At 43.8% G+C, this 19,110-nt stretch overlaps 1 protein-coding gene across 3 annotated transcripts in view; it reads right to left on the reverse strand.

Annotated features, from left to right (window-relative positions):
• Positions 1-595: 595 nt before the first annotated feature.
• LOC119652001 (fatty-acid amide hydrolase 2-A) overlaps positions 596-19,110 on the reverse strand; it is a 63,495-nt gene continuing 44,980 nt past the window's right edge. For all 3 annotated transcript variants that reach the window (XM_038055932.1, XM_038055931.1, XM_038055929.1), the window contains one exon: positions 596-2,623. In XM_038055932.1, coding sequence (XP_037911860.1) covers positions 1,235-2,623 — 1,389 coding nt within the window. In that variant the 3' untranslated portion in view covers positions 596-1,234. The remainder of the gene's footprint in view (positions 2,624-19,110) is intronic.

Here is a 19,110-nt window from a genome sequence, read left to right on the forward strand (position 1 = left end):
TATCGAATTGGTAGACCTCGGCGCAAAGCCGGAATGTCTGGAGTTCCTTATTAAGGCAGTTCTAAACCGGATTCCGGTTGTTGCGCTGTTGATAATGATGCTGTACTTAAGGGAACATGTATTTCTCGTCAAATAAGTACCATAAATTGGTTGCGTTAATATCTCATCCATTTTATCCGATTGGATCTGGTGCATTCCAAGATTATTATTTCTGGTTAATACCAGTCGTTCGTTATGCATATTTACCCATTCGCATGTTTTCGTGTTCAAATGCCCAGAAAATACCACATAAATCATGAAACCATTATCTATTGTGCTTGAATCACTCGAATCGGCTAATTCAAACCAACGCCATTATGATACCAATTGCAATTAACAGATCTGGAGCAATAGGTCCGAATAAAGCAATTACAAGCGTAGTTATTGTCGATGCATGTTTACGTAACTTTCCATATACTCACTTTTCTGAACTATCAGCCGGAAAATATCTTCTGGATTTCCATGGCTCATTGTGCATATTAATATGAACTGGATTATGCCTCTGAAAAATTACATCTAAATTGGCCGAAATTTCAAAGATTAAAACTGGGAAAAGTTCAATAAAATCTTTTTATTAAATAAAATAATGGTATTGAAAGCAATCTTATTCTTCTCAAACACACACACACACAAACACACCATTAACTTTACCAGATATGTACAAGGGAATAACTCGCTAGTGGTTTGGATGGCAGTCCAAATTGTTGATCCTGCCAATGGTTTGATCCAACTAAAGATTGTCAAACTTCGAAGTGGTCCTCCAGGTTAGCAACGAGTGAAGCAAGCGGTTGGTTCTTTGGAAAAATATATGCTTTAATATCTTACTCGTTTCCTAGTTAAAATCAAGTCGTTTCGTTCTCTTAAGCTACTTAATACTACATTGGTTTGTTCATGTAATGCTATATGGTACACGGTACAATACATACAAATTAATTCGTCCTTATGCACTCAAAAAAAGCGAAAGTGATGATAAGACAATTCAGTATTTGCAAAAATCAAATAGAAAAAGTCTCAAACTCTGCATGATATTCATATGACACCTATCCACCGTCCTTAGTAATTTTTCCTTAGATTTTCACACCCAGATTTTCTAAGCAGATAATTTGTAAGATTTCGAATCACCAAATAAACGTTAACAAATAAATTATTCAATAAAACTAGATATTCGACTTTATCCGTATCCACTATCACTGGTTCATTTCGGTTCGAACGGTGGCTTCACCCATCCCCCGTAGCGTCGTTCGATCTCTCGGGCAACTGCTAGGCATAAGTGATCCTGTCCAGGATTCGCAACCACTTGCAAACCCATTGGCAGATTGTTCCTATCTAAACCGATCATACAATTCGTAACGGGAAGTCCTAGGGTGTTGAAAACAGCCATGTACATTGGCTCCACGAGCTTATGGTAAATTTCGTAGTGGTGATGTGCTGTTGTCGGGAATGTTGGATAGAGGAAGACACCATTTGTCCCCAACAGTTGCTGGAACTCCAGTTTCAGGGCTTCCGTTATGGAGGCCAATTGTCGATGCCGAGACTGAGGCAGGGCTTTCACGAAATTCTGGAGATGGCCGATCACGACAGACGAAAATATACTGTCCGAACATCCGAGTAGATATTTGAAAGTTTCCATAGTGACAGTCTTGCGTTTTTGTCCCTCCTCTGTTTTGTTGTAGATCGTCTCGATATTGTCGATAATCAACATAGCTGATAAGGATATATCCAGCGACCATTTCATTTTGCGGATATTCACACGCTCCGCATTGAAGTCATTCGCAACCCGATTGATTGCGGTTTTCATATCGTATGAAAGTGGACGCATCATTCCGGATGGTCCATCATTGTCCATAAAGTAAAATCTTATATCACGAAGATCAACTTCTCCTTCCAAGAACAGGCGGGGTCCATTCGGATCACACATGCATCGTAATAAGAGGGGCAAATCAATTGCGTAACGTGTCATTGGACCAATAGTGAAGAAGTCACCCCATTTTGGATAATCACTTGTTGGATGATGTCCTATGTACGAGACAGCATAAGGAGATGGTTTGTGGCCGAATACTCCTGTAAACATGGCTGGTAGCCGCGACGAGCCACCAATATCAGAAGTTAAACTGAGTAACGATCCACCACTTGCTAAAAGAGCAGCATCTCCGCCCGACGATCCACCTGGAGTTCGCTTCAAATCATAAGGATTCCGCGTCGTTCCAGATACATTGTTGTAAGTTTCCCACAGAAGACATAGTTCGGGTGTGTTGCTAACCAAAAGTACGATTGCGCCATATTTACGAATTTGCGCCACTACCGGTGCGTCAGTTTCTGCTATTTGGGGAGTTTTGAATACTCGTCCCGCCTGGTTTGACATTCCTTCCACAGCTATGCTCTCTTTTACTGTAACGGGTAGTCCCAGCAGTGGCGTCTTCTCTCGCATTTCTTCAATTGAATGTTCACCTTTTGCAATAGCTTCATCGATGGCAATCGCCTCACGTAAAGCTTTCTCGAAGCGATCTTGGACAATCGCATTGAGAAGCGGATTGACTTCTTTGCAACGTTCAATGTACGCACGTATGACTTCCTCGCTTTTGATCTGGAAAGAAAAATTTGAATTTAGAATAGTTTGACTTCTACGATATTTGCTTAGTGATAAACTCTAGACAACTATGCTATGTAAGAACATCAAAGCCAAATCAAAGTGCATCTGAGGTACCCTATGATCGAGGAGTACCAGGAATTTTTAATTTAAATGAACCGCTCGTGGGAGAACCGGTTAGTTTCGGTTTTCTGTGTTGGTACCATCTTAACTGACATACATGTCAATATTTAGCACCATTAGTATCTTTCTGTTTACATTAGTCAGCTTTTTGCCTTTTATCGCATTTTAATATGGATAGTTTTGTTGAAATGTTATGTTGCTAACAAAATTGCATGTGGTGACGCATTGAAAATGTTGCAAAAAGCCTTTGGGAAGTCTGCTCTGCCGAAAACTTGAGCATGTGAATGGTATAAAGAGTCTATGAGTGGCCGCACAGTGGTAAAGGGTTTGCCTGGTTCTGGAGGCCAAACCACCGACGAAAACGTAAAAAATGTGAAAGAAATGGTGCTCGAAATCCTGGTTCCTGGGATAGCGTTCAACACATTGTGATGGAAATTTTGTGTATGAGGCATGCCGCATCCCGGCTCGTCCCAAAAGACCTGAATTTCGCGCAAAAACAGCATCGAAGGACGGTTGCTGGAGATATGATTTTGAAGCAAATTATGGCCTGACCTGCATGACACTCATAATTACTGGTGATAAGACGTAGGTCTACGAGTTTCATATGAGGACAAGTTAACAGTCGTCTGAGTAGGCCTTTGAAAACGAGTCGACGCTGAAAAAACAGAATGCGATGAGAGAGCTGAAAACCATCCCTTTGGCGGCCTACCAGCAGTTTGTGGACGAGTGGATGAAATACTGGCACACGTGTGTTGCTTCAGATAGATTTTATTCTGAAGGAGACAAAATGATCTTGCCTAGAAATTAAGTGGTTTTTGTTTTATTTATAAATTCCCTGTATTTTTTGATCATAGAGTATTTCCAATGATTAATCCTAATTCGGAGCGCTTCATAATTAAAGGGAATTTTCTAACGAGTTACCACAGTTGAAGAGCGAATGGATGGATGGAGAGGACTCAATTTAAGTATAATAGTAACAAAACAAGAATACTCTCAAGTGCTGCTTGTCGTAAAAAGTTACTAAAACCAATAGAAATTTGTGAGCTAGCAACCAGAAAATTTCGAAATTCTTTTGCTATCGGAACGTCAACAACACCTCGAATCGGGACTGATCTGACCACTATTCTAATTTTTTTCTATGTAATAGGTTAAAGAGCAGTGTCCCGTTATAAGTCCTACGAGGGTTTTCATATCCCACTACTGAAGGGACAACAAAGATGACGCTCCAGCGGCCCCGGATTTTTTCAAAAAGATTTTCGTCTGGTGGCGTTTGTACTCTGGAAAGCGCTTTGCTTTTGTATTCTGGACGCGAATCCGACTGCTGCTGAAGACTACCGCAAGGGGCGCACTTGGGACTCGGTTTCCGACACTGCAAGATTGCCGTTCAAGTTAAGGGACATTACAATTGTGAAGTGCTACCACCACCAAGGGAAATTTCCGATATAGTGGAGGAGGGTGGTTTCCATGAACAATGACAAGCAGAGCAGGAGAGGCTTCCTAAATGTGGGAGTGTCATCGTGATGGAAGATGTGAAAACCAAGGTAGGCTTTGACAAGACTTGCTCGGCATGTAACGATAAAAGTTTGTAGATTTCTGAAATTTTTACCACCTTGACATTGGCACCAGACTGTTCGAGCACAGGGTCTGCCACAATTTCAGTTAAGTTTCGACTGACTGGCAACGAACATCTAATCAGATCGACCATACCGTTATCAGTAGTAGATTTAGGAATTGTTTAAATGTCTAAATGTGAAGAAAAGACGTGCTGACGTCGGTCTCGAAAAGGACTACCAATTGATGATCGCCACTACATCAGCTCGTAGGGAACATAGCGTCGGCTCCCCAGATTCGATATATGGTAAGCTGACTTCACGATCCAGTTGCTAGGTACGTTTCAGAAAAATACTATAGTACCTGGTGAACCGCGAAAGCGAGGAGAGAGATTGATAAATGTAAAAAGGTGAGCCCTTTTCAGATGGCTGCGAGCCGGAGTGAGCGCGACGCGCTGGAACTCTGCTACCATGGCGAGGGACGAAAAGTGCAGCATAGTAAAAGGAATTCCACCATTGTGTAGGTGAAGGAGGCAGAAGCTACTGCAAATAGTAACAATTTCGCTACCACATACCACAGAAAAAGAAAATGTTTGCAAGGGATCGTAGGCTCTTCAGTGCCTCTGTGAGGGATGTTAACGGTCGGCTTCTTATCCGCGATAATGAGCAGCTGAAATGGTATGGCGGTCAAAGGGTAGTATAGGTCCCGGGGCGAAACGTGGATTGGTACCCACGATGGAGCATAAAACCTGGGAAATGCCTGCTGAACCAAGACCAACAGCTCTACTACCAAACCCTGTCTCCACCTCCACGTGGTGACCGCTGGGAGCTCTTTCTTGACGAAAAGCTGCAGACGGAGAAGGATGAAGGCGAGTCTCCCGCGCCTAAAAACGGGACAAATTGTACCAACTGGTCCTCCAGGTTGGGGGTTGGGTAGGGCTGACAACCCTACACGGAAAACAACCTGTTACGAAGCCACAACAGGAGCCTCGGATAGGACGGATGTTAAAACGACGGACCCGGCAACGACAAAGGAACAACGATTTGCGCATTTTCTCATGGAACGTGCGCTCCCTGTACAGAGATGAAGCTGATAAGCAGCTAGCCGATACCCTGTCCCAATATAGGCCTGATGTAACAGCGTTGCAAGAGATGCGATGGACAGGGACCGGTTTCCTGGAGAAGAGCCACTACACCATATATTATAGCGGCCATCCAGTAAACCATGTGCTCGGAGTAGGTTTCTTAGTCAGCCAAAAAATGAAACCTGCTGTTATCGGCTTTGAAAGTATAAGGGAACGGCCATGCACTCTGCGCTTGCGAGGCAAGTTTAGAAATATAAGCCTCATAAACGTTCACGCCCCTACAGAGGAGACTGCAGAGTCGGAGAAGGATACCTTCTACGAGGCAGTAGAAAGAGCCCTCGAAGCCTGTCCCAGATATGATATCAAAATCATACTTGGGGATTTTAACAGCCAAGTAGGGAAGGAGCCCGTATTCAGGCGATACGTTGGCTCCCACAGCTTACACGAAAACACAAATGATAACGGACTGCGGACTATTCAATTAGCAGGGTCACACGAAATGGTTGTTGGAAGTACCTGGTTTGCGCGGAAAGCGGTCCACAAACATACGTGGGCCTCTCCAGACGGGACCACTTTCAACCAAATTGACCACGTGTTGATCGAACGCCGCCACCTCTCAGCCTTGATGAATGTCAGAACATATAGGGGGGCCAATATAGACTCGGATCACTATCTCGTTGGCATGGTGCTCCGAGCTCGAATAACAATACCACCTAGAATCGCCTCTGACAATCAGGTGAGAGTGAACACTGAAGCCATCCACAACACAACCCTCCGCGACACCTATAAGAGGGAAATGGATGCCGCAATAACCGCAGTCAATAGAGGACCTGGAGATGAAGCATCAACTAATGATCTTCACAACCACCTGAAGAACGTTATCATGGATACGGCCACAAATATACTTGGCCCCAGCCGCAAAAGGAGTCGGAACGGCTGGTTTGATGATGAATGTAAGCTAGCAACGGAACGGAAGAATGCCGCATACCGAGTAATGTTGCATTCTCAAAGAACGCGGGCACGCGCAGAGACTTATCACGAACTCCGTCGAGCGGAGAAGCGACTTCACAGACGGAAAAAGGAAGCCTGGGAGAACCAACAAGTCTGTGAACTAGAAAAGTACAGGGAGCAACCGCACCAGGCGCGGAAGTTTTACCAACAAGTCAGCAGGATGAAGCCTTATACACCTCGATGCTCATCCTGCCGAGACAAAGAGGGAAATCTGATTTCCGACAGAATGGGCATATTAGAGCGATGGGTTGAGTACTTTGATGAGCTACTGAACAACCAGAACATCGGCGAGTTGGAGGTCCCGCCAACTGAAGACGACGGACAAATACTGCCACCACCAAGTTTAGGAGAAACAGTCCGTGCAATTCATCGGCTAAAAAATCATAAGTCGCCAGGAGCCGATGGAATTACAGCCGAATTGGTTAAATATGGAGGCGACCAGTTACACCAAGTGGTTCATCAACTTGTGCTCAAGGTATGGGACAGCGAATCAATGCCTGACGATTGGCAGCGAGGCATAATCTGTCTCATACATAAAAAGGGAGATATCACACAGTGCAGCAATTATAGAGGTATCACGTTGCTGAGTACCATCTATAAGATATTCTCCACTATCTTGCTAGGCCGGATAGCCCCATACGCCCAGAACATCATTGGCCCATACCAAAGAGGCTTCACTCCAGGCAAATCAGCAACAGATCAGATTTTCTCTCTGCGGCAGGCGATGGAAAAACTGTTGGAATATGGGCAACAGTTGCACCTTCTGTTCATCGACTTTAAAGCCGCCTATGATAGCATAGCCAGGGTAAAACTGTACACGGCCATGAGAGAATTCGGTATCCCGACGAAATTAATAAGACTGACTAGGCTGACCCTGACCAATGTGCGAGGCCAGATAAAAGCAGCAGGATCACTCTCAAGACCATTCGACATCAACAACGGTCTACGACAAGGGGATGCGCTATCATGCGTCCTCTTTAACCTGTCCCTCGAGAAGGTGATCCGTGATGCTGAGGTGAATGCAAGAGGTACGATCCTCTTCAAGTCCACCCAACTACTGGCCTATGCTGACGATATCGACATCATGGGAAGAACCACCCGAGACGTTCAAACTGCCTTCATCCAGATCGAGCAGGCGGCGCGAGATCTTGGGCTGCACATCAATGAAGGCAAGACAAAATACATGGTGGCAACGTCAGCACCGAAGACGAATCAACCAACAACATCAAACCGCACTGGTCAAACACAAGCACGAACAAGAATAAGGATAGGGGAATACAACTTTGAGACCGTTGACAATTTCTCCTATCTAGGGTCGAAAATCACAACCGATAATAATTACGATGATGAAATCCGCGCACGGTTGTTGTCAGCCAACAGAGCCTATTTCAGCTTTCAAAAACTGTTCCGCTCGGAACGTCTCACCATAGGGTCAAAACTCTTACTGTACAAGACTATGATCTTGCCAGTCCTCATGTATTCCTCGGAAACTTGGGTTCTTAGCAAAAAAGATTGCGAACTCTTGGCCGCGTTCGAGAGAAGAATCATCCGAAGAATTTTTGGCCCCCTACATGAGGATGGACGATTCCGTAGCCTACACAATGACGAAATCTATGAGCGATACCATGACCGTCCGGTTGTGGATAAAATCCGGCTCAATAGGTTACGGTGGGCGGGTCACTTAATCCGTATGGATGAAGATGATCCCACCCGGAAAGTCTATAAGGGCAATATCTATGGTAGGAAAAGAAGACGAGGCAGACCCTGCCTAAGATGGAGCGATGGCGTGGGCCAGGACGCCAGACAGCTTTTAGGGATATCGAATTGGTGGACCTCGGCGCAAAACCGGGATGTCTGGAGTTCCTTATTAAGGCAGGCCTAGACCGGATACCGGTTGTTGCGCCGTTGATGATGATGATGATGATGAAATGGTATCAGAATGATCTTGAACCATATAACATCCGTTGAAGTTCTACCAGTTGTGGATGGTATTGCACGCCATTTTCATATGCGGATGCGGAGTGCTCCTCCAAATAGAACCAAAATTATCACTGCCATCAACGCAGTAAAGCCGGTGGCCTCTCTGCGAAAATTTTCTGCAGAATTGTTACTTTCATACATTTATAAATGAAATCAAAGATCTTTCCCAGTGAGTGGAAGAAGAGGATAATAATAATAATAATCCTTGGCCCAACAATCCAATCGGATCAAGGTCTTGAAATGTGTTAGAGCACTTCATTCAAGACCGTAACGGTACACTATAGGATTACAGTACCCTAAGGTCAGCATTGCGTTCGCCCAAGATTATTACCCTGATTTGACTTAGGTACTCATTTACAGCTGAGTCGACTGGTATCCGGCGTCAAATCACGATTTGAACCGCGTCCTTCTGTACGGCGTGCTCTAACCACTGAGTTATCTGAACACGGAAGAAGGGGATGCTAGTTAAAATTTCGAAAAACGGCACCCGTCTTGAGTGCGACAACTGGAAGGGTATTTGTTGCTTTCTGCTGTTGCGAAGATATTATTAGCTAGAATCATCCTGAAACGCATCGGGGAGCACCTTGGAAAGTTTGGTTGACAGAGAACAGGTTGTTTTTAACTCTTTTCTCTTGTACTGACCACACTAACCCTCTTAGGATCACTGTGGAGTAGTGTGCGGAGTTTAAATTACCGCCCCCATCTGGTTCGCACCGGGTTCGAGGAATCTTTTGATAGTGTGAACAGAGAGTGTACCTGGATTGCTCTCTGTAGGGACACTCCGGAAAGACTAATAGCTATTGTCAGCACGACGAAGGCGAAAAATGTCACATGCTCCACCGATGTAAAATTACAAGAGGACTTTGGGGTCCAAAGCGAAGTCCCTCAGGGTCGCATTTTGTCATTGATATTATTTGTCGTTGTTATCAGTAAGGTTCTTCCAGTTGTCTTGTCCATAGGGTTGGACTGAAGGTAAAAACTAAAAAGGCCAAGGTTCTCGGTCTGATGTGTCATCGCAGGCGTTGATCAATTTATACATTTAGAAGAAGAAGACCTATCGGCACCTTATTAAAGAAGCTTCTGTCACTCTGTTTTCTTCTAAGAGAGCGGCGAAAGTCAAAGGATGACCCAGCTCAGCAAGTACGTGATACTTCCAGTTATCGAGGAAGAACTGCGAGAAATTTGCGGTAGGATGACTTCCCTAACAAAATTCTGAAGCTGACAGTGAAGACTAGGCCCGACTTTTTCGTAAATGCCTTCTAGGCACACTTCTGCTCAGCAGAAAAAGCAAAAGTAGGTTTTGCTTTTCAAACCCAATAAGCCACATGGAAGTCTAGTATCATATCGCCGGATCTGTCTGTGGAATATAATGGGAAAGGTCATGGAGGGAGTCATTACAACAGGCTTATTGGAGCGCCAGAATGGATTTCCACGCGCCCACTCTACGATGGGTGTTTCTTGCAAAAGATGCGTTGAGTTCTAGTGGCCGCTGTGCCGTGTTGGGATTGAATATTGAAAATGCATTCAACTGCGCTAATTAGAATTGAATTAAAGGGGCGGATATTTGGTGAGTCTAGTCGAGAATTACCTCCCAGCGATGACGCTCTGATTCGGTACAGATGGAGAGAAGAGAAGAGTCAAGGATTGTCGGCTTCGTCGCTTTGCTGTTACAGCGAAATACCCAGATGATGCAGAGATAGCGAGAGCAATAAAACTTTGGGAGGAAATGAACAGCTGATAGTGGCGAGTGAGTAGACGCATGCAGTCTTAATAAGTAACCGTAGAAAGAACACTCGATCGGTGGATATGCAGTCGACTCTAAGTCGCCTATCAAATACCTGGGGGTAATGATTGACACAAAACTGGGCTTTAGGGAGCACCTAGAGTATGCATGTTAAAAGGCAGCTAGTGTCACCGTGGTACTTGAAAAATTCTTTTCAAATCTGTGCCGGTCAAAACACTGTCGCAGGTTACTTCTAGCCGGAATGGTGCGATCCATTCTACTTCACGTGTGTGGGCAGAGACACTTCCAAGCTCTCAGAGAAGAAGGCAGGTAAATACGGTTTACCGACTGATGGTTTTTGGTGGTGGGGAGTATAATCTTATCTGACACTCTAGCGAAAGAAATGAGCACAATGTGCCATGGAACACATGTGGAAGGACGCACAGGACGCAGAATTGCGATTAGAAGAAGAAGAAAATTAGCGTCGTATGATCTCTGGCGATGCAGACGAATTGAGTTTTCGAAGGAAGCATTCGCTCATTTGCAACATTAGGCCATGGCCTCAGCGGAAACATGGAAATACTAACTACCATATTACTCAGTTCCTCACAAGATAGGGTGTTACAGGCAGTATCTGCATCGCTTCGGGGTAGATGATATATTTCATTTTTTAATGTCATAGCCATCAACCCGTTTCCAATTCCACAGAAGGGTTCTGGCTCGTGTAAAGGCGTCTCTGCTCCCTTCTGGACTAGTGCGTCTGCCGCCTCATTGCTTTGCAACCCAACATGGTCTGAACCCAGAGTATCCAGATCTTGTTGAACGAGCCATACCAGTTTAGAGTTCACCTGGTTGGACCTAAGTGTTTTGATCGCAGCTTGGCTGTCGGTGAGAATAGCAATCTTCTACCCCGTATAGTTCCTTTGGAATACTGTGGTGTACTGGAAGATCGAATTTGCGTGATATTTCACTGCGCAAGGTTCATTATGAAGAAAGGAAACTAATGAATACCGTAGCGTACCGGAAGATCCAATTCGCGTCATGTTTCACTGCGCAAGGTTCGCCATGGAGAGAGAAAATCTGAACCATACGCTAGGAAGGATTTTGAGCCCAGAAAGTATAGTTGAGGAGGTGCTGAGATCGAAGGAGAACTAGCTTACGGATTTCTTCGCAATAGTAAAAAGGGAGTGTATGAATGAAAAGAGCAGATGGTTTTTGTAATTGGAGACAACCCTCAGATTGTAAGCACTGAAGAAGGGAGCACTGAAGATACCGACATATTCAATTACATATTTTAAGGTTATCACTATCTAAAAAAAATCTGCCCTTTTATTTATATACTCAGGACAACTTAAAAGTTCAACGCCAAAAATAACGAATCAAAAAGGGAGTGTCCAAAGCAATCCCATTCCGTGAAGTAGTACCTAAATGGTGGGCTGGGGCTGGAGAGACGCGTCAACTTTAACTCGTACCCTCGGGCGGCTGAGCTGGAGTGGACGTGTTCTATGAATCCTAGGCCTTATTATTATTCTGTTAATAGAAAATGCACTGCATCTTATTGTGCCCCTGTTACTGGTTATAGCGTACCTATTAACTATAATATGTAAAGCAAACCTATAACCGTCAGGAATTTCAATATATTCCCTACTTCCAAGCGTTTGAGCTTTGGTATTAAGTATTCTCCCAAGTGACACGACCTAATTTGCATAAGTGCCGGACACTGTCCCAGAATATGTATGTAGGTTTCTACACAGTCCGAACAGAACTTGTAGGCAGTGTCCGTAGATATCCCTAGCCTCCACAAGTGATAGTTTAATCGGCAGTGACCAGTGTGTATTCCCCTATAATCCGGAGGTTCTTCTAAGTAAGTTTTAAGCAGCCCTTTGTGCGCTTGGATTCGTGTTTCCCCATAAGTAGCCTGCACTACTCTATTCCTGGAAGGTTTGCCCGGTATAGTTCCCTCAATAATTCCTCTTCATTTTTTAATGTCACAGTCATGGATCTGTTTTCGACTCCACAGAAGGGTTCTGGTCTATGTAAAGACGTCCCTGCCTTCTAACCCAACATAGCTTGGACCCCAGAGTATCTAGACCTTATTGTGCGAGCTTAGCGTATTCGATCTTTCAAGGCATATAGTTCGCCTGGACCTAAGTCCCTTGATCGTCACTTGGCTGTCGGTCAGAATAGCAATGTTCTGCCATATAGTTCCTTTGGAGGGTGGAGGAGGTGCATCTATATATGGCGTATATTTCTAGACCTCGTATGTCCTGGCTAACTAGAGTTCTTTTAGTAATTATTAATGCAATGTAATGTCATGAGCGCATGTAATTGATAATTTTGACTTTGTTCAATAAATGAATTTTACTGCAGCGAGGATCTACTTAAGGTATAACCATTTCCGAGCAAAGAGTATGTGACAGCTAGACATGCAGACAAGACCGCAAAAAGACCTTAAAAATTAGAAAGAATAATTTAAATTCTAGCTTTGTTTAGAGCACCATTTTATTAAACAACATAGAAAATGAAAATTTGATCTCCTGCGAAATTATCCTAGATGGAAGTAGCACTACTTGAAAGGAAGTTCTTAATTATTCCTCGCTTTCATTTTAGATAAAGGTGGAAAAGACGGGTGTGAAACTTAAATACAAAAATTATATTACAATTTAAAAAAATGATTTTTAATTATCATTCCACTCCGTACTTGTAGCCATTTAGAGAGGTTTACGAAGAAACAGTCTTGGTTAGCCGCCATGGTCTGTCAGTTTTTACTAGTTTACATCAATTAACTAAAGTTATTTTACTGATGTCGTTTGGAGAGTTATCAAGAGAATACTTAACCAACTCAAGTTCAAAATTTTCTTGCATTCCAAGAACTATGAATATTACATGTGTACATAAATATATGGCCTAATTGCGCCATAGAAAAGATTTATGAATATAATAATTGGCGGCAGAGAAGAAGGTGAAATCTATTCCTCGAAACCTGAAGGCCAACGTTTGACGTCAATCAGATTCGTCTCCAGGGGAAGCGTGTATGTTCACCTCTGGGAAGCAGACGACTTAGTCATTCATATTCATACGAATGTAAGACAAGATTTGGCAACAGTTGCGAACAGAGGGGTTGCTTTTAATACCAGCTGCCGCAACAGTTGCGTTTGGCCCCTATTTTCCTTTTACATTTCTTCACTACTTTAAGAATAAGTGAGGGTTGCTCAGAGGCTATAAATACGAGTATGTATGTAGAGGACTGCAAGTATAGTTACAATCATAAAAGTTGTAAGAAAACTCAGTTTAATAGTTTCTATTCACTTTTATTCATTTCATTTCACTTTTTTCCGGTTAAGGAGTCAAATTGAATGCGTTAACCTACATTCCCAGTGATTAATGTTAATTGACTGGTAGGATCATAATAAATTGTAAAAACGAATCCTCTACTACCACAGCTGCCAATGCTTTGGGTTAGAGTTGTTGCAGAAAGATAGCATTAGAGCATATGTATATCTACAGCGAAACCTTTCAATAGCTCAATATCACTCCAATGATTTGTTAAATGAAATAAATATTTTTAATAACCGTATATAATATGCTATGTGCCCCTACGACTTAATCGTAGAAGTATGAATTTCATGCTAATATCGTTTTCAAGGTTTTATGTAAAGCAAAACCTTATTAAAATCGATTCACTGTCTGTCTGTCTGTCACATGCACTTTTCTCCAAAACGGCAAAACTGATCCGGACGAAATTTGGTGGGCAGATAGGAACTATGAAATCCCAGCGAGTGACATAAATTTAGGTGGAGTTTAAAGGGGGCTTTTCCATACATGTAAAGGGGAGATGTAAACATTTTTTTTATCGAATATAGTCATGTGGGGTATCGAATGAAAGGTCTCAGTATTTTCCGAATCTGATATTAATTTTGAACTACCTAACCCATAAACCCGACTAAAATCAGGACGGTGCGCTTAGATGAAATCTAGGCCTCAAAATATGTCCCATTCCGATATCTGCTCAAATAAAGTTACTAATAGTATATTACCAACTTTTAAAAATTAACTAAAAACCCCCCTTAAATTCATCCACGCATTTCCACGCACCAGCATAGAGGATAATATTTTTTATACACATGTCAAATTTCATGGAAATCTGGCCATTAACACTAAAGCTATCATCATCATCAGCATTAACGACGTAACAACTGGTATCCGGTCTAGGCCTGCCTTAATAAAGAACTCCAGGCATCCCGGTTTTGCGCCGAGCTCCACCAATTCGATATCCCTAAAAGCTGTCTGGCGTCCTGACCTACACCATCGCTCCATCTCAGGCAGGGTCTGTCTCGTCTTCTTTTTCTACCATAGATATTGCCCTTATAGACTTTCCGGGCTGGATCATCCTCATCCATACGGATTAAGTGATCCGCCCACCGCAACCTGTTGAGCCGGATTTTATCCACAACCAGACGGTCGTGGTATCGCTCATACGTTTCGTCGTTATGCAAGCTGCGGAATCGCCCATCCTCATGTAGGGGGCCAAAAATTCTTCGGATGATTCTTCTCTCGAACGCGACCAAGAGTTCGCGGTTTTTTTTTGCTAAGAATCCAACCCAAGTACATAAGGACTGCCAATGTCATACGTACAATAAGAGCTATGACCCTATGGTGAGACGTTTCAAGCGAAACAGTTTTTGTAAGCTGAAATAGGCTCTGTTGGCTGCCAACAACCGCGAGCGGATTTCATCGTCGTAGCTGTTATCGGTTGTGATTTTCGACCCTAGATAGGGGAAATTATCAACGGTGTCAAAGTTGTATTCTCCTATCTTTATTCTTCGTGTTTGACCAGTGCAATTTGATGTTGTTGGTTGGTTGGTTTTCGGTGCTGAGGTTGTCATCATATACTTGGTCTTGCCCTCATTAATGTGCAGCCTAAGATCTCGCGTCAATCGCCGCCTGTTCGATCTGGATGAAGGTAGACTGTATATCTCGGGTTGTTCTTCCCATGATGTCGATATCGTCAGCGTAGGCTAGTAGTTGGGTAGACTTGAAGATGATGGTGCCTCTCGCATTTACATCCGCATCGCCGATAACTTTCTCAAGGGCCAGGTTAAAGTGGACGCATGATAGGGCAGCTCCTTGTCTTAGACCATTGTTGATGTTGAGTGGCCGTGCGAGTGATCCAGCTGCTTTTATCTGGCCTCGCACATTAGTCAGGGTCTGCCTAGTCGGTCTTATCAATTTCGTCAGGATACCGAATTCTCTCATGGCCCTGTACACTTTTACCCTGCATGAATAGATGGTGTAACTAGTGTCCATATCCCAACAGTTTTTCCATCGTTTGCCGCAGAGAGAAAATCTGATCTGTTGCTGATTTGCCTGTAGTGAAGCATCTTTGGTATGGGCCAATGATGTTCTGGGCGTATGGGGCTATCCGGCCTAGTAAGATAGCGGAGAACATCTTATAGATGGTACTCAGCAATGTGATACCTCTATAATTGCTGCACTGTGTGATATCTCCCTTTTTATGTATGAGACGGATAATGCCTCGTTGCCAATCGTCAGGCTTTGATTCGCTGTCCCATACCTTGAACACAAGGTGATGAACCACTTGGTATAACTGGTCGCCTCCATATTTAACTAATTCGGCTGTAATTCCATCGGCTCCTGGCGACTTATGATTTTTAAACCGATGAATTGCACGGTCTGTTTCTCCTATACTTGGTGGTGGCAGTGTTTGCCCGTCGTCGTTGGCGGGACCTCCAACTCGCCGATGTTCTGTTTGTTTAGTAGCTCATCAAAGTACTCAACCCATTGCTCCAATATGCCCATTATGTCGGAAAACAGATTTCCCTCTTTGTCTCGGCAGGATGAGCATCGAGGTGTATAAGGCTTCATCTTGCTGACTTGTTGGTAAAACTTCCGCGCTTGGTGCGGTTGCTCCCTGTACTTTTCTAGTTCACAGACTTGTTGGTTCTCCCAGGCTTCCTTTTTCCGTCTGTGAAGTCGCTTCTCTGCTCGACGGAGCTCGTGATAAGTCTCTGCGCTTGCCCGCGTTCTTTGAGAATGCAACATTACTCGGTATGCGGTATTCTTCCGTTCCGTTGCTAGCTTACATTCATCGTCAAACCAGCCGTTCCGACTCCTTTTGCGGCTGGGGCCAAGTATGTTTGTGGTCGTATCCATGATAACGTTCTTCAGGTGGTTGTGAAGATCATTTGTTGATGCTTCATCTCCAGGTCCTCTGTTGACTGCGGTTATTGCGGCATCCATTTCCCTCTTATAGGTGTTGCGGAGGGCTGTGTTATGGATGGCTTCAATGTTAACTCCCACCTGATTGTCAGAGGTGATTCTAGGTGGTGTTGTTATTCGAGCTCGGAGCACCATGCCAACGAGATAGTGATCCGAGTCTATGTTGGCCCCCTATATGTTCTGACATCTATCAAGGCTGAGAGGTGGCGGCCTTCGATCAACAAGTGGTCAATTTGGTTGAAATTGAACCCGTCTGGAAAGGCCCATGTATATTTGTAGACCGCTTTCCGCGCAAACTAGGTACTTCCAACAACCATTTCGTGCGATACTGCTAACTGAATAATGCGCATTCCGTTATCATTGGTATCCCTATGTAAGCTATGGGAGCCAACGTATCACCTGAATACGGGCTCCGTCTCTACTTGGCTGTTGAAATCTCCAAGTATGGGGACAGGGCTTCGAGGGTCCGCTCAACTGCCTCGTAGAAGGTATCCTTCTCCGACTCTGCAGTCTCCTCTGTAGGGGCGTGAACGTTTATGAGGATTATATTTCTAAACTTGCCTCGCAAAGGCAGAGTGCATAGCCTTTCGCTTATATTTTCAAAGCCGGTAACAGCAGGTTTCATTTTTTGGTTGACTTAGAAACCTACTCCGAGCACATGGTTTATTGGATGGACGCTATAATATATGGTATAGCGGTTCTTTTCCAGAAGACTGGTCCCTGTCCATCGCATCTCTGGCAACGCTGTTCCATCAACCTTATATTGGGACAGGGTAGCGGCTAGCTGCTCAGCAGCATTCGGCCTGTACAGGGAACGTACGTTCCATGAGAAAATGCGCAAATCGTTAATCCGTTGTCGTTGCCGGGTTCGTCGTTGTAAAATCCATCCTGTCCGAGGCTCCTTACGTGGCTTCGTAACATCGGTTTTCCGTGTAGGGTTATCAGCCCTACTCAACCCTCAACTTGGAGGACCAGTTGGTACATTTTGTCCCGTTTTTTAGGCGCTTACTTTCCGAATGCGCCCGGTAGTTCAGCCAACGCTGGTTGGATTAAGGGCTGTTTAGCCGACTAAATTGGATGTGATTGTCTACTTAGCTTAGTTAATCGAAAGTTACCTCTCGGAGGGGCGGGACGGACGACGGATCAAAAGACTATATTGTCACGGTAGGTAGGTAGGTTTCATATTGGCGCTCCTGATGTAGAACGTTATGCAAGATGATTGGTTTACGTATGTCAGAGAAGGCAACGATGATTGGTTTTGCAGACGACCTAGCGATCACTATAGTTTCAAAATGACGAGAGGACGAGGATCAATATGAAAGTGAAAATGTTCATGAGATCATGGTTACGAATGGTTAAACTGGACTTGGCGGGTGAAAAACGCTAAAATCCGAGTTGGTGATCACGAAGTCGTCTCAAATTCGGGTATTTAGGGGTAATGTTCGATGTCAAGTTGACCTTCGAGGGGCACTTGGACTATGCGTAGGAGAGGACCACAAATGCTAGTTCTACTCTAATGAGAATGGTGCCCAATATCGGTCGACTTAAATATGCTTGCTAGCTTCCCATTGCAGAGGTGGTGAAATTCATTCTGTTATGAATGGAAGGAAAATGTCGTGAACCAAAGGCATACCGGCCAATTGCGCTGAGAATGTGCAGTCCGTAAAGGACAGCATCAGGTGAGGCAGTGTGTGAGCCGCACTGTCTTTACCAGAGAAGGATTTCGGCAGAGCCATTAGGAAGGGATTGTATAGAATATTACAGTAATGGTGACGTGATTGCGAAAAGGGATGTTGGTCCGATTCGCCGATCCCGTGTACTGAGAAATCTGTTGGGTCAGAGCAAGGAGTACCATCAGACACAGCTCCTTAAGGGACGCAGTGGTCTCCCAACTATCACAAATGTGCCGCTGCAACCGAGCTTCCGGGCACATTATGTTCTATTGTCTGAAGTTCATAAAGGAGAGAAGAAGGTTGAACGACGTTTTCAACGCAGGCATGAGGAGACAGAAGCCAGAGGCGAATTGCATTGCATTAAAACGTCACGCTTTAGGGTGGACCCCTCCATCTACTACTATTTCTGCAGTCCCAAAACCGCTCAATTTTTATATTGTTTTTTTTTTTTAATTAATGGTCGAGCAACCGGAAGCTGGGCGCTTCAGGTATGAAAGGTTTTGTTTGCTTCTTGTGTGAGTATATTTGAGTGTAGAACTATCCCATTTGTACGTAGCCCGTTAAGAATATGCATTTAGTATGTCAGATTTAGTACTGCGGGTTGTAAATTTACACGGTAAAGACAACTTTGAGCTACTGTAACTTTGTTACTGATAGGATGGTTTTGACCAAACTCGGAGATAATATGCTTCATATTATATTTTATACTACTACTACTTTTATAACTCTGAGATAAACTTAAGGAGGGTTTTACTCAATTTTCCCAAAAATATGGTAATATACTATTATTAACTTAATTTGAACAGATATTGATATGGAGAGTATTTTGAGGCCTGGGCACCATATAGAGGCAGCTTCATGATTTTTTTCAGTTTTCGGTTGGGTAGTTTCTGAGAATGGGTCCGTTAAAGAAATCAGCACTTTCCACCACTCCCACTTCCCGCCTTTTTAACCTCAAAACTAAGACCAACTCCAAAAAGTACTAATCGAGACCTTTCATTTGATACCCCACATAACTATATTCAGTGAAAAACATTTTTACACCCCCCTTTTACATGTATGGGGACTTCCCCCTAAGTCTCAACGTAAAAGGATATCT

This window comes from Hermetia illucens, chromosome 3 (genome assembly GCF_905115235.1).
Source record: "Hermetia illucens chromosome 3, iHerIll2.2.curated.20191125, whole genome shotgun sequence".
Lineage (NCBI taxonomy): Eukaryota > Metazoa > Arthropoda > Insecta > Diptera > Stratiomyidae > Hermetia > Hermetia illucens.